This window comes from Arvicanthis niloticus, chromosome 2 (assembly GCF_011762505.2).
Source record: "Arvicanthis niloticus isolate mArvNil1 chromosome 2, mArvNil1.pat.X, whole genome shotgun sequence".
Taxonomy (NCBI): domain Eukaryota; kingdom Metazoa; phylum Chordata; class Mammalia; order Rodentia; family Muridae; genus Arvicanthis; species Arvicanthis niloticus.
Window position 1 is genome coordinate 134,043,915 of NC_047659.1, and position 20,612 is coordinate 134,064,526.

General features: G+C 53.0%; 1 protein-coding gene across 3 annotated transcripts; it reads right to left on the minus strand.

Moving 5' to 3' along the window:
* Positions 1 to 217: 217 nt before the first annotated feature.
* On the minus strand, positions 218 to 20,606 carry Znf335 (zinc finger protein 335). 3 transcript variants are annotated; one of them, XM_076930224.1, is made up of 28 exons: positions 20,372 to 20,606; positions 19,480 to 19,730; positions 18,112 to 18,349; positions 16,984 to 17,061; positions 16,487 to 16,792; positions 16,250 to 16,408; positions 13,989 to 14,135; positions 11,557 to 11,797; positions 11,273 to 11,450; positions 10,351 to 10,463; positions 9,229 to 9,247; positions 8,993 to 9,109; positions 8,834 to 8,910; positions 8,587 to 8,747; positions 7,982 to 8,211; positions 6,866 to 6,959; positions 6,668 to 6,783; positions 4,582 to 4,841; positions 3,312 to 3,423; positions 2,859 to 3,233; positions 2,015 to 2,157; positions 1,789 to 1,931; positions 1,556 to 1,659; positions 1,210 to 1,284; positions 1,016 to 1,099; positions 870 to 935; positions 710 to 791; positions 218 to 620 (listed from the first exon to the last, which is right to left on the minus strand). In XM_076930224.1, exons 2-28 carry the CDS (start codon positions 19,678 to 19,680, stop codon positions 493 to 495), a joined length of 4,047 nt encoding a protein of 1,348 aa, XP_076786339.1. In that variant the 5' UTR covers positions 19,681 to 19,730; positions 20,372 to 20,606; the 3' UTR covers positions 218 to 492. The 3 variants fall into 3 exon arrangements, with proteins under 3 accessions (XP_076786339.1, XP_034350382.1, XP_076786340.1); XM_034494491.2 differs by lacking the exon at positions 20,372 to 20,606 and having other exon boundaries at positions 6,668 to 6,762; positions 19,480 to 20,169; XM_076930225.1 differs by lacking the exons at positions 19,480 to 19,730; positions 20,372 to 20,606 and having other exon boundaries at positions 16,984 to 17,101; positions 18,112 to 18,253.
* Between the last annotated feature and the right edge of the window lie 6 nt (positions 20,607 to 20,612).

Genomic DNA, 20,612 nt, shown 5'->3' on the forward strand with positions numbered 1-20,612 from the left:
CCCTCTGAAACCCTGGAGACAGGGAGCCCAATGGAGGAAGCAGGGTTCTCACTAGCTTAGCTCTCTCCTGAGAGGAGGCTGGTTTGGCCTGTACTGCAAGCACTGTTCATACAAGGTAGGGCCAGCTGGCTGTAGAGTAGCCTCCACTTACTGGGACTTCTGCCTGCTTTCCTGGCCCTTACCTGGTTCAGGTTATTAGCACATATACAAAGAGAGCTGCAAGGGCTGGACTCTGGTCCTTTTATTGAGATAGGAGCCAGTGGGTCCATCAAAACAAAAATAAATTTCTCTCCCAAAGCCTGCCAGCAGGCTGAGACACCCAGCATGTCCTGGCTGGAGCCCTTGGCTGCCCCCAAGAGCACAGGTCTGGCTCCTTTGGAGTCAAGGGACACTAACTGTCCAGTATCTGGAGGCCCTAAGTCGGACAGGAAACTCCCTAGTCTCCAGGAGAGCTGGCCCCGATATCCACGATCGGCGTTGGGCCTTTGAGGCTCAGTCATCCGAGAGGGTAATGACGTCGTACTCGATGCCCTGGTGCTGCAGCTGTTGAATGTGTTCCGGCACTGCCTCCTCAGTGCCAAACAGGCCCTGGGCTTGGGCCATGGCAGCATCAGCCACCGCTGCCAGGGAGGGAAAAGCACAGTAAGCCTGAGGCTCCAAGAGCTAGGCCTCACCTCCGTCTCCTGGCTGGTAATGTCCAGTCCCATACCTGTAACAGCAGAATGTGCTGCAGCTTCAAGCTGGGCCTGGGTGACAAGCTGCTGGCTGGGGGATACAGGTACGTACTGGATCTAGAGAAGGAAACCAGTAAGAATAGCCCCCACAGGAGCTTCACTACCCCAGCTCTGCCTGTCTCCCAGGTCCCCTACCTGGGACTCCTGCAGGAATGGGGTACCTTGCTCATACTGGATGTGTGTGATCTGGCCCTCCTGGACCTAGAGAGAGGAAGCTGGCCAGTGAACCTATAAGGTTGCGGCCTTCCTCCAAACCCCACCCTGCCTCAGGCCTGGCCTACCTGAATATGATGGCCATCGGGGACCACAACGTACTCTTGAGGCAGTAAGTGCTGGACACCATCCTGAGAGATGATATACTGAACCTAAGAAAGGGGGAGGAGACAGATGCTAGAGCTCCACTCAGTGGGAGCTGAGTAAGAGGACAGAGTAGAAAACACAGCTATGGACAATGGCCCAGGGGACAGGAGGTTACCTGGTTGTCTGAGGTCACCAGATGCTGTACTGTCTGGCCATCTGCTGTGATTTCCTGGATGTACGTAGCTTCCTCCTGTCAAGGCCAAGCCAGAGTAGCCTCAGTTCTTTACTGAACTTGTGCTCATGGTCATATTAAGTGTTTTTGGTGTGTTATGTGTGCCCCAACCTAGCATGAAGGCCAGGAGTTCAACAGGGTACAAAGCACTGGACCATGACATGCAGACACCTGGCTTGTTATGTGGTTGTGCAAGTACTTCTAACCCTCTGAGCCACCTCTCTAGACCATCTAGTCTCTGCCTGTCTGTCCCACACTTTCTGCAGGGGCTGAAACACCCTGGTCTTACCTGATTGGTCACTGTCTGTTCCTGGGCCACAATGATATGTTCCTGGCTCAGTGCTTGCTGTAGCCGTTCTGTACCCAGAACCCCGTGACTGGACTGGAAGGCAGCTGAGCAGAGAGAAGGGGAATCATTATGGGGTTTAGGGAAAACTTGACGGACCCATCCATGGGGTTCTCTTGAGCTGTGGTTCTAGTCTTTGGACCCAAATGGTCCACTCTGGCTCAGGGGCAGCTCACTGTGTAGTGTGGCCAGTGTCTCCTCTTCACTATTGAGGATGATGGTCTGGGCAGGGGCTCGGGTTGTAGAAGTCCCAGTCTTTCTCCCATCGATGCTATGTAGCCGCTGGATGTGGAATTTGAGGTGCCCGTTCCTGTTGAAACTGAAGAGAGGGAAGAGGCGGCATGAAGTGACTCTACCAGGTGTGCATGGAAGTCCCCTGTTCTTAGCCATCCCTGGCCTCACCGCTGCCCACAGACGTGGCATGAGAAAGGCTTTTCGTTGGTGTGTGTTAGCATGTGCCGCCTCAGATCCTTCTTGTTCTTGGAAGCAAAGCTACACTGATTGCACTGGTGGGGCCTCAGGCTTGAGTGCTGTGCCATATGAGCCTAAACAGGGTAGAGATCAGGCACCAATGGGTCAGCACGAAAGGCAGCAAGTTTCCATGAAAACCAAACCATGTGCCAGTGACAGCCAAAAGCACGGACTGATAGGGATTGTTCTGCCACAGACAGACGGCGGGAAGCCACAGGCTGCACTGTCAATTCTCAGTTTGTGGCTGCTTTGTAACTTAGAGGTGCTGGGGAGGGGCCTCCTGCATGCTAGGGCTCAGCCCTGCTTTACTGGGCCTTAGCTTTCCCACTGGAGGGCAGGGCTCTAGGCCTGGCCCATACAGAGCTCAGAAGATGCAGCACTGGGTTGGAACTGGAAGCTGGAAACCTTCTGGCAAATGGAAGCAGCTCCAGAAACATATCAGAAGCTGTCCTGCTGTCTTTACATCCCCCTCACTGGCTCGTGTTGTCACCCTCTGTGCCTGGCTCCACTTCACCTGGGGTCTCCCTAGCCCCCCTCCCATCCTTGCTGCCCCTGCTCTACATTCCCGTCCTTCACGCTGGGAACAGTCTGGCATTAGTCACTTTATATCTGGTTGGTTTCCTGACCAGGCAGCTCCCAGAGCTGGAATCCTGCAGAGTCATCTCTGACCCTAGAGGGGACCAGAGGACCAGGCTTGAGGAGATGTCAATAAAGAGTTGTTATACAAATGAGTGGCCACAGGAGTGAAGACACAGGCATGGTGGGGAGCACCTACCCGGACTTCGGGCCACTGGCGAGCACTGAAGGGGCAGTCAGGGCACTTGAAGGCAGCAGGCCCAGCATGGGCTCGCTTGTGACTCTCCATCTCTGCACGGCTAGGGAAGGCTTCTGAGCACACCTTGCAGGAGAACTTCTTTGTTGATGAAGCTGCTGCAGATGGTGGGGAGGGGGGTACTACCAGGCCTAGGGCATGGCTGGCTGCAGGGGGTGGGGTGGAAGAGCCCTGGGAGCCTCCCACATGGTGGGTCTTCGTTGGAGACAGAACCTCAGGACCGTCTCTGGGTGGCCCTCCACACTGCAGCAGGGGCCACTTGGTTCCAGGGCCCAGAGTATCTGGGCTTGGAAAGGAGATGGAGCCATCTGCAGTCAACTGTAGGAAAGACAGCATGAGATGCTGAAGAGGGGCGGAGGCAGGACACTGGGTAGGGAGGCCGCTCCCAAGGCTCACCTCAATGTGGTGTAACTGGGTCCCATCAGCTGCCATGATGTAGTGGGTGCCAGCCTCCTTGAGAGTGTCGCTCACAACCACAGCCTGGGCTGCCTCCCCTGAAGGTTCTTCTCTGAGGGCACAGAGTGGAGGCATGAGGTGGGGTTTCAGACAGGGATCAAAGGCTACAAGAACCCCTCACGGAGCAAGAGTCAGACTCGAGGAGTCGAGTGGATGTAGGGCTCAAAGCTAGGCCCCAAGAACTCAGTGATTCACTCTACTTAAGGGGTGACCCTCATTCTCCTTGGCAGGAAGAAGGGAGTTTAGGTCTGGCCAAACGGGACAGAAAGAGAGGGGCCAAGCTAACAGGAGTGAACAGGATGCATTGGCTACCAGATGTCCAAGAAGAGAGGGCACAGGCTAAGGCAGCCTGACCAGAGGCTGGCTCAAAGCTCCTGACCCTCAGCTCAGCACAGGTCAGAGTTCCTCAGATGGCCAAGGAGTTCAGTGGGTAGAGAAACATGTCACAGATTTGCAGCAGAGGGAAGCCAAGTACAGGCTCAGGCAGAAGGTCTACAAAGGAGCCCTTACTGTTCAAATGCTCAGGACATAAAAGCTGGGGGAGGGGTGGTAGGGGGATGGCAAGGTAGTACAGACCTACGAATACTGACTGCTCTTGCAGAGGTCCCAGGATTGGTTCCTAGCACCCCTATGGTGGCTCACAACCATTTGTAACTCCAGGCCCAGGGGATGCAATGCCTTCTGGTCTCTGAAGGCTCTTGCATGCACACAGGTGCACATAGCTGTACACAGTGCATACAGATGCCCATAGGCACATTTAAGGGGAGGGGAAGGTATATACAGTTGGGTACCACAGTCCAAAGCCTCATCTCACTAGCCTGTCACCTCATTTGTAAAAGGAGGGAAACCTGAACCTTGTGGATTTTGTGGGAGCTAGCTAGGCAAGACCGTTAGCACCAAGTTCCCAGAACAGCTAATGGCTAAAGAATGCCAGCTTCCAGCTGGGCAGTGGTGGCGCATGCCTTTAATCCCAGCACTTGGGAGGCAGAGGCAAGCGGATTTCTGAGTTCGAGGCCAGCCTGGTCTAAAGAGTGAGTTCCAGGACAGCCAGAGATTTAAAAAAAAAAAAAAAAAAAAAAAGCCAGCTTTCACCCTACACAGGACATAGTCTCCTACTGCCCTGTCACTCTGTACAAACCAGGACTCTGCCTCCTGCTAACTGGGTTGGAGTGGGGAGCCCCTGTTAAAGACTGAAAAGGGGTGAAGTTACCTGTACGGTAGGCCAGAAGCTGATGTCTTCCCCTCCACTGGGGGTGCAGTGATGACACTGTAGCTGGTCCCACCAAATGGCCCAGGTGGCAAGGCAATCTGCTGTAGGTCAGATGGGCCTAGCTGGCTCTCAGCTGCTACACTGCTTCCTGATTCTGCCATATGAAGTGTCACCACTCGTGGGGTGGTGTCTTCAGGAGAAGGCTGCCTACCAGTAGATGTCAACTCTGCCTCCATGCCCTCTGACTTCACCACAGCCACCTGCAATGATACCAACAAGCACTGCTGGAACACAACACAGCTGCTGTCCAAGGTCCTTGGGCTGTAAAGCCAACATCCTCCAGAGCCTCAGCTCTTCACCTCTCATTTACACATCCAAGTACTTCCTAGAACACTATTGCAGCTGGGTGTGGTGGCACATACCCGCCCCCGCGCCCCCTACCCCCCCAAGCACTCGAAGGCAAAAATAGGCAGATCTGAGTTTCAGACCTTCGTGGTCTACAGAGAAAGTCAGGGCTATACAAAGGATCCTTGTTTGCAACAAAACGACCTAATCCCCTCCCCTCCCAACAACTACACATACACACGCATGCACGCACGCGGCACGGCAAAGCACATTTGGCAACTGTAGACCAGTGAGCAAGAATGGACCTGGGAGGGAGCATCTAGCAATCTCTGCCAACCTTCTAGGTATGGAGAATGATACTGTCATGTGGTGATGGAGACCAATGATGCTACTAAATATTTCACAAAGTACAGAGTGGCCTCCACAACAAGGACCAATAGCAGCACTGTGACCATGACACCTTGGGGTAGAGGGCCAAGTGGCAAACCACTGAGAAAACCCATAGCCAGGTGTGGTGACACACACATCTCACCCCAGCCTATGGCAGAAGCATCAGAGTTAAAGCCATTTGAGGTATTTAAGGCTATATGAAACATGGTCTCAAAAAAACCCAAACTGTACATCATGACCAACCAAAAGAAACCATGGTGTTAAGGAAGACAACAGAACACAGGGGACATTATCAATTACATGAGAGGAGGGCATCTTTCATATTCAAAGAATATATATGCTTTTACAAAGCAGTAGCAAAGGACTAGCAACTTCTAGAAAGAGGAGACAGAGGTGATTCAGACTGAACCTGCCGACAGGTCCAGCCCTGTACAGTATTTAACACAATTGTAAAGCAGGGTCATAGGCTGTACCTCCATCCTTGAGAGACAGTGTTATGAAGAATGACAATGTGCACACAGTGACCAAGCTGCACTTCATCACATCGTGCACAACAGGTCACTAAGGGCAGAGCAGTGAGCCTATTCTAAAGGACCGTCCGTCTAGGTGCTGGCTTGCACCTGAACAAACCTCTGCTTTGAAGATGGGTTAGGTTGTAACTATGGAGGAATAATGATGTAAATATGGGAGATGTGTGGGGTATGCGATGGTGCCGAGACAGCTCTGGCCTTGCCTCTGGGCTAGACAAAGCCTTGGGAGAGCTCTGGCTGCAGGTGGTGCACAGGAAGCTGCTTCAGCCCCCACAGGAGCACCACAGGAACAGCAGACAGAGGAACCACACAGCCAACAGGACCCTCAGCACGGCCACTGTGAGGGTTTGAATGAGAACGGCCCCAGAGGCTTACAGATTTGAACGCTCAGGCACCAGGGGTGGAACACTTTGAAAGATTAGTAGTGTGGCCTTGCTGGAGGAAGTGTGTCACCGGGGACGGGCTTTAAGGTTTCAAAAGCCCATGTCAGACCCAGTGTCTTCGGACTTTCTCAGGCTGCAGATCAGGATATAGCTCTGGGCTACTACTCAACGCATGGAATTAAGTCTCTGAATTTGTAAGCAAATTAAACGTTTTCCTTTATTAAGAGTTGCCTTGGTTATGGTATCTCTACACAGCAACGGAAGAGCGCCAAGACAAATGGTCACTAGTACCCAGAGAGCGCACTGAGAGACTGCCCTCCTTGGCCCTACGGAGCCTGTTTCTTCAAGTTTAGGGTGATCTGTCCCTGGCAGGATAGGCTAGAGTCACTGAGGAGCTGATGTTCAGTAATTGGGCACAAAGAAGTCCTGGGTGCTTACCTGCAAGGCTGTGGCCCCTAGCTCTCGTTGGGCGCTCATGTTCAGCAGCAGATCCAAGGCTGTCTGAGTGGCCATTGCAGCGGACTCCTCAGCTCCTGGGTGGGGTGGGACCTGGGCTTGAGAATGAAGTGGACACCAGGCTCCCAATGCCACCCTTGTCAATGTTCCTACCCTAACCGTGCCTTCTGCAAGGCTCACCTTGCTGGTAGATGATTGTGGCCCCACCTAGGGCATCAGGACAGAGTAGTGGGGGAGTCTCAGGTGACTGGAAAGGTGCTGGTTCTTGAGGGGCCTGAGGAGAGGAATGGGGCAAGCCTGAGGGGGTAGCCAGAAGTGCATCTCCCAAGGACATGTGATGTCATCATCCCCCCAGTCTCTTGTTTATCTCACCTACTATTTTGAAAGGTCTTTACAAGCTCAGTGCTAGGTAGAATGGTGAGGCTAAGAAAAGTGAAGGGCTGGGACTTGAACCCAAGACTGGCAGCTCCAGAGCCCATGATTTGAGTGTGGTCATCTTTCCAGGGCCACTGGGAGCTCCCATGACAGAATACTAGACATTCATCCCAAGTCTGCTTACCCCAAATACAATCCATCCTCCTCTTCAAACACATGCTATTTGGTGTGTATGTGTATAGGCACAGGAATGCCGCAGCACACATATGGGTATCAGAGGACAACCTTGGGGACTCAGTGTTCTACTTCTACCATATGGGACCCGGGGATATAAATTCCATCATCAGGCTTGGCAACCAATACCCTAACTTGCCAGGCCACCTCACAAGCACCTTCCCCTTGTTTCTTGTCACCAGTATACTGAGTTTTTTTCCTTAGGGAGGGCAGCATACCCACTGAGTGACAAGACTACACTTTTCAGTCAGTGACTCATGACTCTGAAAGTGTGCCACTTAACTAATCAGGGATTTCCAGTAACGTGTGAGGAATACATGGGCAGACGAGAGCAGGCATCTTTTTTTTACCACCTCATAGCCCTTCCTTCTGCCTCTGGCCTGGAATGTAGCTAGGAAGGTGTTCTTGCAGCTATGCTGGACGATAAGGGTAACCACAAAGACCAACGTCAGATCCTTGAATACTGTGCAGAAATACTGAGCTGGAGACACAGCAGCTCAGGACTGCTGCGTTTTCCAGTTGTCTCATATCTAGGAGTAAGCTGTTGCTATAGTCTTTCTCTCGTCTAGACTAGCGCTGGAAAGCCACCCTCTCTAACCTTAGAGATGTACCCACAACAAGGCTGCTGTCTACCACAACAATAGAGGCAAATGAGATACCACCTGTTCCCACTGTGCCCCAGCCTACCTCAGGGCCTGGTGAGCTGAGGGGAGGACCAGGGGCCACACTGTGCTGCTGCTTCAGCTCTTCTATCTGTTGCAGAGAGAAGAAGGGGCGACGGCGGGACGGTGGCTCCTCAGGGTGGCGCCGTCCCCACTCCTCAAAGCTGTTGGCATGTCGGCACCGTACGTGCAGGCGCAGGTTCTTCTTGTGGCGAGTGCTGAAGTGGCAGTACTCACAGGCGAAGGGCTTGGCTCCTGTGTCACAGGGAAATGCTTGCACCCACGCAGCCCTCCAGAAGGCCATCTCTGGCCCCAGGGGTCCCTAGCCTCAAGTCGTTACCACCCTTGGACAAACACTGCTGCACACTCTGGTGGATCAGAGCAGAAAGGACCAGGGCTACTTCCATATTCAGCCTTCCTACGAGATCACTCTCAAGGTCACCTTCCTATTATAGAGTAGACACCTCCCATTTCCCTCTTTCATATCTAAGTCAGAGAAAGCAAGCTGCTGGCACTGGGCTCAGGACAGACAGAATGGCACAGGAAAGGTCCACCTGTGGCTTGGGCTATTGAGAGGGACAAAGAGAGCTGAGCTCTGATGAGGGTGCAGGACTGGAGGGCTGGCCTGACCTGTGTGCTTGACAGCCACATGAGACAGCAGGAAGTCCTCACGGAAGGTGCGATAGGGACAAAAGCTGCATTTGAAGGGCTTGTCGCTCACATGGGACAGCTGGTGGTTCAACAGTGCCTTCTTGTCCTCACAAACAAACTCACAGAATTCACACTTGAATCTGCAGTGTGAAGAGGGGAGCTCGAAGAGGGGAGTTCAGAAACACAAAGGACCCCCCCCCAACCCATGGACCTCCCCGGAACGCACCTGCGGTTGGCAACAGCCTGGATGTGTGTGAGCAGGTGCATTTTGAAGGTGTAGCGCTTCTTAAAGGACTTTCCACACTGAGGACGGGAAGGTGGAGTTAGATGGGGATGGCCCAGACAAGGCCCTGCCTCTAGCCACAGCTCTGCCAGACCCACACACCTTATCACACATGTGTGGCTTCTCAGTGCTGTGGGTCTTCATGTGCTGTGTCAGTCTCTTCTGCATGGGGTACACACGGCCACACACTGGGCAAGGGAAAGAGCTCAGCTTTGGGGTCTGGGAAGGTACAATGAGAGGTCAGAGGAGAGAGGGGAAACAGCAGGGGGCGCTCACTTCCTGTCCCACCTACCACCTTCAGCAGTCCAGCCCTTCCCAGGTCAGGGCCCCACACTCACCGGATCCGGCCTCTTCTTTCTAGGAAAGAAGAAAGCATTAAAGCACAGCTTCCCCATGGGCCTCTGGGTCTCAGGCCTGTCACCACAACTCATTACCCATGCCCTCTTTTCTGAACACATGGAAAACCAGCTGGCATCCTCCGGGGAGAAGGCTAAGGCTCCACTGGTGACCGCCCTGTGCTGGTTAATCTGGGACATGGGTCTTCTCTCCATTTACAGAAAACTACACTACAGGCTATTCTCACTGCACGACAGGCTATTCTACACTGCACGACAGGCTATTCTCACTGCACGACAGGCTATTCTCACTGCACGACAGGCTATTCTCACTGCACGACAGGCTATTCTATACTGCACGACAGGCTATTCTACACTGACGACAGGCTATTCTCACTGCATGACAGGCTATTCTACACTGCACGACAGGCTATTCTCACTGCACGACAGGCTATTCTCACTGCACGACAGGCTATTCTATACTACACGACAGGCTATTCTCACTGCACGACAGGCTATTCTACACTGCACGACAGGCTATTCTATACTACACTACAGGTTTAACCAAGTTCCACAGGAAACAGCCCTGGGGAACAGCTTCAACCTGGTGGCCAGAATTCTAGCTGGCAACACAACTCCTCTTTAGAGAAACCAGTGACATATTGGAAAACTGTAACACACCCTGGTTCTCAAGGGTCTCTACCCACCCTCTGTTCAAAGGTCATATGCCAAAGAAACCGATTCTTTGTTGCTGAAGTCACAGGCCTGGCTGTAAGGCCACAGGCCTGGAGACACCTGCTTTGCCCAGCCCTGTCTGCTTTCAGCACTAGGGAAGGGGGAGCTGCAGCTGACCATAAGGTCTTCTGATCATGCATAAACCCCTGTGGTCACACAATTTCCCTTAGGCCCCTCAACACTGTCTCCATTTCGCAGATGAAGGAAGTGCCCTGGCCCTGAGGATTCTGGGACGTCTTGTCAGGGATGACTCATCTGGACTCTGACTATTTCTAATACCATATGAACAACACAGGCCCAGAGTTGTGTGTGCTGCATAGGACCTATCGTGCTTCTGGCCACGTTCTCCCTGTCCCTGCACCCTCCACTGTGCCCTCATAACTCACTGACCGGTCCTGGCTGTGCACGGCAGCATGCCGAACGACGTCCTTGCGGTAGACACTGGTGTAGCTGCATTCATCACACTTGTAGGGCTTGCTGCCCACATGGTTAAACATGTGCTCCTGGGAGAGACAGACAGCACGGGAGGCTCAGTGTCCCCTCCCCTCTCTGTTCCCTGCCTGTGTTCACAACCTTGGGGTAAATATGGACAGCAGAGTCTGCTGCCAGGCTGGGAATTCTCCCCAGAGAGAGCACATGCTGTGTCAGTCCTGTTGCTGGTTTACCATCTGACCAGAGTGTAGGGACCTTGCTGTAACAGAGTTTGGAGCTGGGCAATGTGGCTCTGTAGCCCAGGCCTGCCCTTCAGTACTCTGTAGCCCAGGCCTGTCCTTCAGTACTATGGAATGGTCCCCTAAGGAGCCCAGACACAACTCCAGGCCTGGGTGTTTGTGTGGAGAAAGAAGATGACTGTCCCCCAGGGCCTGAAGGACGCACCTACGCCACCACACTACAGCACTGGTTCAGCCAAGTTGCAGACCTCGTCAGTAAATTGGTACAGCAGACCAAACCTTACTGGGGCACAAAATGACAAACTGAGTCTTGGATTGCTGTTGGCCACACCTCTCAGGTAAGATGAAAAGAGCCCTTCCCTGAGACATACCACTGCCACCTGCTGGAAGGACTCACTGCGAAGAAACACCGCCCCCCCCCCCACAGGCCAGTCTGCAGTTAGAATTAGCATGTCTCCATTCTCTCTGATGTGGAGTGAACCCCTGAAGATGAGGTGTCCCTCACTGGACACCCTGTCAACTGCCTGTGGCAGTCTCCTCAGGACCCCATGTCCCAGCATCTTTCCCAAGCTAGATGGCTGGACTCCATAGCGTTTCCTCCTGGGTGGTCCTTCCAGCCCCGGGAGCCCTGAGAACCACACCTTGAGCGAGGACCAGCGACGGGAGCGGTAGCTGCACTGCAGGCACTTGAAGAGTTGTGGGTCACCAGCCTCATGAGAGTTGACGTGGAAGCGAAGGTCCTCGTGGGACAGGAAGCGTGAACCACATATGCGGCACAGATAAGGCCGGAGCAGTGGCTTGGGCGACTTGTAGTAGTACCTGCAGGAAGGGATGGAGGCACTTGCTGGGCCGCAGGTTCAGGAAGCACTGCACCCCACCCTAACCCGCCAGCCCATCCAGCTCACCTGTGCACTATTCTACTTACTTTCGGTATTTCTTCCCTAGGAACCGCCTGGAAGGTCTTCCACGGCGGCGGGGTGGGGCATCAGCTTCATCCTGGCGAGCTGGGGCTGCGTTCTCAGCATCTGACTGACTCACACCAGATTCCAGTAGGCCCCTCCCCACCTTGCCCAGGGCCCTCAGGTCTGAGGAGCTGGGAGCCTCGAGATCCTGCAGCTCTGGAAGGCTCTGTGTGCTCTGGGAAGTCACTAGAGGCTCTCCCACTCCTGTCATGGGCACAAACAAGACAATCAGTCACACAGTCTAGAACTAGAGGCCAGTCAGCACCCCTGCCCCTCCCCCCAGCTAACCACTGATGGGTACATCACATCACACACAGACAGCCCATGTGCGGAAGGCAGTATAGATTCCACACTGCCTCTGACCTGACCTACTCAGAACAGCAGACTGAAATGGGATCGTATCTCTGCAACAGCTCTGACAGTCAGCTAGGTTCTAGATTCAGCACGCTCCCTAGGGAGCTGTGCACTCTCAGGCAAAAGCCCTCCCTCCCTGAGTCTCATCTGTCCCATCTGCTGATCAGTGTCTTTGACACTGGCACACCCTTGAGAGGCTGGTGACCCAAGGGAGAGTCCTTTGCAAGAGGACTTTCACAGACAGCTTACAAACTCTTTCAAGTCTAATCTGAATGTGATAGCTTTTCAAACAGTGTTTAAAAATACTATCTAAAGGGCTGGAAAGATGGCTCAGTGGGTAAGAGCACTGGCTGCCCTTTCAGAGGACCCAGGTTCAATTCCCTGCACCCACAAGGCAGCTCACAGCTGTCTGTAACACCAGGCCCAGAGGATCTTATACCTCCACAGACACTGCATACACATAGCAAACATACATACAGATAAAGCACTCAAGCATATAAAAATAACACACAAAACAAACTCACAATCCTACTTCAATTCCTAGCACTATCAACAAAGTACTATTTTAAATATTAAGAGTAGCGTCAACTAGTGTGGTACACACCTTTAATCTCAGAAGTTAGAAGGCAGGTAGGTGAATCTTTCTACATAATGAGTTCCAGGCCTGCCAGAACTACATAGTGAGACCCTGTCTCAGAAAACCACCACAACAAAACAGACAGACAGACAGACAGAGCCAGTGTGAAGGCTTAGTGAATAAACAGCCCTCTGCAGCTGAGCCTGCCACTGAGTTCAATACCAGCACCCACAGGGCAAAGGAGAGAACCAACTCTCATAGGTTGTCCTCTGTGTGCCCCACATGCTCCGTGGCATGCTTATACACACACACACACACACACACACACACACACACACACACACACACAAGAACTATTTTTTTTAAAACTAAGAATGATGCAGATTGGAAACAGTGTCTCCTCTGTGTGTTACAGAGGTTGTGTGCGTGTGTGAATACATGTACTTTTTTTTTTTTTTGGTTTTTCGAGACAGGGTTTCCTTGTGTAGCCCTGACTGTTCTGGAACTCACTCTGTAGACCAGGCTGGCCTTGAACTCAGAAATCTGCCTGCCTCCTCTTCCCAAGTGCTGGGATTAAAGGCGTGCGCCACCACTGCCCGGCACATGTACCAATTCTTAGACCAGCAAAAGTGCTCCTCTCTTTGCCTTATTCACTTAAGACAGGGTATCCCACCGAACCCGAAGCTCCACATCTGGGCTAAGCTTGATGGCCAATGAATTCCCAGGATCACCCTGTTTCTGCAGCCCACCACTGGGAACACAGACACACACAGCCATCGCAGTTTTCCTTGTGGTGCTGGGTTTGAACTCAGGGCATGCTTTCACAGCAAATTCTCTCACCCACTAAGCCATTTCCTTGGTCCCCTGAAACAATGCCATCATTCTCTTCATGAAGCCACAGCCTGTGTGGGGCATATTTACTTTTCTGTACACGACAGTCCTCCTGGAGAGACTACAAAATCTACCTCTGAATGGTGCATACACAGTGGCCACCACACAAGTAGATGCTGTAACCCCTCCACTCATAAACAAGAAATCCAAAGTGGCATGCTCCAGGTCAGAGCTAGCACGTGACAGAGCCTGGGCTCACTCCCACACTGAGCCATTCCTGTGCCTGCCGCAGTGCTTTGACCACAGCGCCTGCTTCACAGACCACTCAACCACCAGCCCCTCTCTCCTCATTTCAGTATCATTTTAAGCTTTTACTTGTTCAGTTAGAAAGGTCCAACACAACCCCTTCTCTAATTGTGACAATTTGTCACCAGAAAGTATCTCCAAAGCCTGCATAGTCACCAAGGCTAGGTTTTTCTAGTAGGGACAGGAGGGCTCCTTTCTGGGAGGCCTACAGCCAGTGGCTGGAAACGGCTGTTTTGTATACACTCAGTCTATGGAGCACCCAAGAGTCTTCAGGCAGTGGAGCCACACGTTACCCACACATATAGCCCGTCCCACAACCAATCTTACCATCAGGGAGGTCTGAGGTCTCTAGGCGAGGCAGCTTTCGAGGCCGCCCAGGCCTCCGTCGAGGTCTCGGGGTACTGGGTGTGGGACGCTGGAGCCGTAGCTGCCGGCCCCGGGGCTCATCCTCAGCTGGATTGTAGTCACTGTCCTCTGTGGTAACAATAAAGGACAGTGTGCAGACCCACACTAGCTTTGTCTCCTCAACCTGCTGACAACCCCTGCCCCCCGGTCAGTGCATACCTCTCTCCACCAGTGAGGGCATTCCTAAGACCTCTGCACCTTCCCTGACAGGGGACTGACTATCCTTCCTTTTTCTGCACCTCTCTTGGCACCTGCCAATAGCTCACCTCAATCAGAAGCACAAAAAGGTGTCTGGTTCTAAAGCCACTTACCTCATTGGTAGGAAGCAGGCGATGAGCAGAGCGTCTACAAACTCCCAGACTGAACTGTCCACCAGGTGGACAGCAGCCACGCATAACTATTCAGCAGTAAAATGAACCCAGTCCAACTCAGAAAAACTTAGTTATAAAATGTATAAAAAGTAACTTTTATTCTCCTGTTGTAATTGCTGTCTAGGAAGCTTGTGCTTCCATCTGCTAACCTAGGCCTATCCCTGGAAGCTTCTGGCCTCCTTACAATCTAATCTAGGCCTAGAATGGTTTCCGCCTGAGACTTGCTGCTGAATAAGCTCACCTCTTCCTAGTTCTTTCTCAACTCTGTCTGGCTCATTAACTCAGCTCTTCTGGCTCAAAAGCCCGCTGACTTACTCAACCTGGCGTTTCTCTCAGCCTCTGAATTGTTCTGCTTTGCCTCAAAATAACTTTAGGAACTTTATCTAATCTTCTGGCTTTTTCATTCTCGGTCTGTTTTCCCATGTCTAGCTTGCCCTGTCTACAACCTGTCTCTGTAAAACTCTCCCAGGAAAACTGCCTCCTCCTCCCTGTCTCTGCGGCTCTACTCTCCCTCCCAACTCTACCGAACTGTTCTCCACAAACTCTACTGTAGTCCTGTACTGAAGGCTCTTCCTCCTATGTGTCTGTCTCTCCCTTTCCCCTTCTCATGAGAGTTAGGCATATCCTGTCAAGTCTTTCTGATTCGTCACTTTGTCTGCCACCCAAATTAGACTTTCAAACACAGTGCTTCCTTCCACAAACTACCTTCACTGTCTAAGATTAAGGTGAGTACTAAGAGCATGTCTGTATTCCAGCAAGAGGGATTAAAGGCGTGTACTACGGGCTGAGGCACACCCTAACTAGAAACAGGTTCAAGCACCCTGTAACAAAAATGTGTACTAGATCTCAAAGTTTAGGGGGGAAAGTGAACCAGTTATGGTGGCACAGACCTATAATCCCAACATTCAGGAGGAACAAGTGTTTGAGAGACCACCAAGGGCTACACCAGGGAAACACTATCTCAAGAAGTTAGGGAAAAAAGACTGGAGAGATGGCTCACTTTGCTTCTTTTGGAGAGGAGCCTAGTTTAATTCCCAGTACTCATGTGGAACAGCCCAAGTGCCTATAACTCTAGCTCCAGGCAAACAGCACCCTCTTCTGGCCCCCATAGGTACTGCATGCAACAATGCACATATCCACACATAGGCATACAAAAACTTAAGAGCGAATCAAGGGGTTGGGGAAGTGGCTCTGTCAATGAAGTACTGTGAAGCACGAGGGTCTGAGTTCAACCTCCCAGAACCCATGTCAAAAAGCAGAGCATGGCAGCACAGTCCCAACACTGGAGAGAGAGAGACAGGAGGGTCCCTGGGCTTCTTGGCTAGACATTCTGGCAGAATCAGCAAGCTCTAGGTGCAGTGAGAAACCCTGCCTCAAAAAGCAAGGCAGAGCGCCATTGAGGAAGACGCCTGACATCACCTCTGTCTGCAAGCGCATCCACACACATTTGGGGGCAGGGCAAGAAAAAGGAATATTGTTTTGGGTTGAATTGGGGTCTCATTTGAGGTTGGCCTCAAATTATACAGTTACAGTTCCTGATCCTCCTGCCTCTGCCTCCCCAGTGCTGGGACTGTCGGCCTGCGCCACCAGAGCCAGCTTTCCTAACAAGTTTTATGTGCATATATGCAATTATTTTAGAAACACAGGGAGGTAATCGAGCTACGAAAAGTGCATATCTATTTTTGCTGGCACTCTGTTTCTTCTGTTGCTCTGCCTGCCCCACAGCTTAACCTTCTCCCGTGCTGCACTGGTACCTCTGTCTTTATAGATGAGTGTGGGTACAGCGAGGAGGGTGAGTGTCCGCTGCCTTACCCTCCAGATCGTCAATCGCCCCAGCATCCACAATGTCATCCTCTTCCTCCTCCTCCTCCTCCTCCGGCCCTTCCTCCTCTGTGGTCTTGGTGGAAGGGCCCCACTTCCGTACACGGCCCCTTTTACCAGCTGCTGCTGCTGCTGCTGCTGCTGCTAGTGCTACAGGAAGAATGAAACATGCTGCCATGTCTGGCTCTGAGTCTGCTCCCATCAGGTTCCTGGCTGCCCTGGACGCACCTGGGCGGAAGTGCCGCTCCCGCATGTGGCGGAGCAGGGTTGCCTTGGTGCTGCTGCGGTACTGGCACATCTTGCACTTGAACTGCTGCACAACCACCACCTCCATCATGGCCTCCAGGCTCTGCAGGTCCAACTCCTCAGGCCCGGGTGCCGGGGGTGGCTGTGCCACAGAGCTGGGCTCTCCCTGCAGCTCCTCAGGAGGCTCCAGGCATGTAGATGTGGATGTGGGGCCATCAGCCAGGGCTTCAATGGCTGCCAGACTGCTGGCCAAGGTGGAAGTAGACATTGATGACGCCATGGGAGCACCTGAGGACAGGAGAGAAAATAGAAGGCAAGACTGGCCATGAGCTTCAGCCGTTCCTCAAGGGCAGGGCCAGATTTTCCAAAGACCATCATCAGAGGCCAGGGCAATGGCTAACCCTCCAGGGTCATAATGGAGTCTTGTCTTCTACCCCCATCCATTACAGGCTCCTGGGGACTGGCGACAGGATCCATACCATCATCCGGGCCCTGCAGGATCAGGTACTGTGTGGTCTCAGCTCCTCCTTCTTCACCACTGGTCACAGTGATACAGCCTGGCAGAAAAGGCGGAGGATGACAACTCTCAAAGGGATCCTGGAAGTAGGCCACACCCTTAGACTCTACTTGGCAACTGGAGACCAGCTGTGTCTTGGTCTGTACCCAACCCTTGTGCCTTGGGTACATCCACTGCAGGCTGGTGCGAGGTCTGGTGTAGGTGGTGTGCTAGCCCAGTCATCAGGAGACCAGAGTTACCCCGGCTGCCTGGTCGCTGACAAATGGGCTTAGTCGTCCTCTATCCTCTCTAAACTTCCTCACAGATCCTGCAGGCACCCTGTCTCAGAACACTCTGTGGGATGCTGGCGCTTCTATGCAAGTTACTAACCGTAAAGACTCAGCGTAATACAAGCAGCCTGAACCCAGGGGTCATCTGTCTGGGCTTACTGCCCTACAGCACCCTCTACTTACCAGTGTCACTGGGTAAGTCATTTTTGGTGTCTCTCTCATGTGTCTTGTAATTCTCATACGGACAGAGTTAATGGCAGCCGTCTCCTCTGGAGGTCAGTGGCTGATCTGCCACCTCCTATGTGTCAAGTGTTAATAACTGAACACAACACAGAGCCACACACAACTGCTGCTACTTTTTTTTTTTTTTTTTTTTTTTTTTTTTTTTGGTTTTTCGAGACAGGGTTTCTCTGTGTAGCCCTGGCTGTCCTGGAACTCACTCTGTAGACCAGGCTGGCCTCGAACTCAGAAATCTGCCTGTCTCTGCCTCCCAAGTGCTGGGATTAAAGGCGTGCGCCACCACCACCCGGCTTGCTTCTACTTCTTAAAAATTAGTTACTGCTGCATGTCCTTCCTGTGTGTATGGCATGCGTGTGGAAGTCAGATGACAACTTTTGGGAGTTGGCTCCTTCATTCCACTGTTATGTAGGTTTGGAGGCAGTCACTAGGTCTGCCTGGCAAGCGCTCTCACCAGCTGACCTCAACTACAACTCTCCCTACTTCTGAGCACTGTGACACTCGGGCATCGTACTAAGAACTTACTGTGACATCTTATTTGATCCTTGGGTTACTTCCCACTAGGAGACCTTCTCCCTACTCACTCTGGATGAGGTCCGGGCCAATGGTAGATTCAATGATCTTGTCAATGGCGGAGCCTAGGTCTGAAGAGGAAGCTGTGCAGTCAGACACCAGCATGCTGGGGTCTGGGAGAGCACTGGAATGCACCAGGGCGGGGGGGCCACTTGGCACCTCTGCTACTGGTCCCCGGGACAGAGAAGATGAATCAGGGAGGTAGCCATGAGGCAAGGGTTCTGCTGAAATGCTCTCAGATACCTCCTCCTACAAGTAGGAAGCAGAGGACAATTCAGGAGCCAGGCATGGGGCAGGCCAGCACAGCCTGTAGATATCCAAGAAACAACAAATAAAGCCACCCACACTTCAACCCCACAGAGGACTAGGAGAGCTCTCCAGACAGTGAGAGCCCTAGGGCCCACGGATGGAGTCAGGCACTACCCCAGGGTTAAAAGAAGAACCTCTGAGACCACACAACACAGCCAGGAGGGACAACTGTCACTGGGCTTTTGCATCAATCACTCCCCCTGCTGCAAACTCTTCATGGTCACCCCAGCCTTCTCACAACCATTTAGGCACTGCTCCCTCTAGAGGACAGGCTAGACCTTTCCGCAGAGACCATGTCACCTCATCACACTGGAATGATGACAGGTTGGGTCTACACTCTGAGAATCGAAGCTTTCCTCTATGCACCCAGTTCCTCAGCCCAATTCCATTTCACCCTGCACCTCAACGTTTTCCACACCAGGCTGTGTTCTCTGCAAGGACCTGGACCACGCCTGTCCTGTTCCTAGCAGTAACCCTGTAATTTGGCATAAGTTAGTCTCGGAGTAGACCCACTTCTGCTGACATAATGAAACCCTAAACTGCACATCCAGGGCCACTGGCTCGAATGTCCATCAAGTGGAGTCCAGACACAACCCCTACCTCATTCATGAAGCTACCAGAGACAATTATATTTCTAATTCTCACTTAACAGAGGAGATGAAGGCTAGAACCTGGGTAGCCTGCTCAATACAGAGTACTGGGTTAGGAAAAGATGGCTCAGTTTCCCCTTACAGCCTAACAGCCATAGAACCAGGCCCTCATTCCTTTTGACAGGTGGGAAGACTAAAGTAAATAATACGGATCAACATTTGAACCAGAAAGGGCTCACGGAGCCCAAGGGCTCTGGGTAAGACAGTGGATAATGAATTCTGGCTCTGCTTCAGTTTCCCTTTCTGCAGATTCCGGAAACAAGTGGTTTAAACATGTCCCTTAACTATGGGGCTTGTCAAACGACAAAAACCTACTATAGCAGTTTGGCATGGCATGGCGTCTGCCTCAAAAACAATTATTTTCTACAAGTAAGCTTTGCTTACGATCCCCCTGCCCACACCGTCCAGACTGATCCATACCACAGAGCGGCTGCCACTGTCTGAGCTCTGCCCCACGCCAGAGTCGTCGGCCTCCGTTAATCCTGGGGCCGTCGCAGAGTCGCTGCTGTCCGCGGACACAGCCTCCGAGGTGCCCACACCCAGGCCGCTCTCAGAAGGCTCCTCCGGCTGGCCAGGCCGAGGAGCCGCGTCGCTACTGCTCTCCACCTCGTTCTCCTCCATTGGTTCTGGGGACCGACTGACAGCGAAGCGCAGGGTATGAGGCTTTCACTCTGTCGGATGATAAGACCATGGTTGCAACAAGTGGTCCACCTTTCGGGTCCGGCCAAGCAGTACCCACCCAGATGCACCGTTGTGCCCATTCCACAGATACAAAGACTGAGCATCGGACTAGACGGGGCGGGGTTTCCTGGAAAAGGAACCTTCCAGAACAGAACAGGGACGCCTGGTCTCTCAGGCTAGGACCCCTCTAGGAAGGGTGGTCCTGGTGGATGATCACGGCCCTTTGCTCCTCCCAGAGGCGTGAATCGACCCTGGGAGGACACAGCGGCTCAGCCCTCCAGACCCCGCGTCCCCTCGGATAAGGAGCCGGTGGTACAGCCCGCAGGCCCCCGGGGTCAGTGGTTCGCTCCCCCTCCCAGGGCTCCCCTGCGGAGGGGGCTGACAGCGATGGTCGCGGGGCCTGGTGACTCGGGGCTGTCCCCGGCGCTGCCTGAGCTCCAGGCCGGACGCCATCTTGTGGCGGCGCTGGGTTTCCGCTCAGGCAAATGCGAGAGCGGCTAAAGGGCCTGGGACCCCGGGGCCCTGTTCGGACAGCCCCGCCGGCCCGGGAGTCGCCACCCGGCAGCCCCGCGGTAGAGCCCCGGTGCACGGCAGTGTGCAGTGGGGCGGCCCGCCTCTGGCTGTCACTAACCTGAGCCTCTGGCTGCAGTGTCGCTCTCCGACTCCGGCATCGACGAGGTCGCCATCCTCTCACCCCCGTCGCGGAGGAACCCATCAGCCTCACTCGAACCGGAACTACTTCTGCCACCGCCCCCCGGGGAAAGACAGATTTGCGGAGTTTCAGAAGGCCTCTCAGAGGACTCAGAACCGTCGTCGGGTCCAGAAGGACTCTAGACGTTTATACGCTGCCTACTGTTGGGGCTGAGGTCAGC

What these genes read in the sequence shown, in the direction of transcription:
- Znf335 (XM_076930224.1), bottom strand. Translation starts at nt 19,680, where the DNA reads ATGGAGGAGAACGAGGTGGAGAGCAGTAGCGACGCGGCTCCTCGGCCT. An exon ending in CAGGCTGTTGCCAACCGCAG is followed by an intron (nt 8,748 to 8,833) that starts GTGCGTTCCGGG and finishes TTCACACTGCAG; the next exon opens with ATTCAAGTGTGAATTCTGTG. An exon ending in CATTCCTGCAGGAGTCCCAG is followed by an intron (nt 792 to 869) that starts GTAGGGGACCTG and finishes TTCCTTCTCTAG; the next exon opens with ATCCAGTACGTACCTGTATC.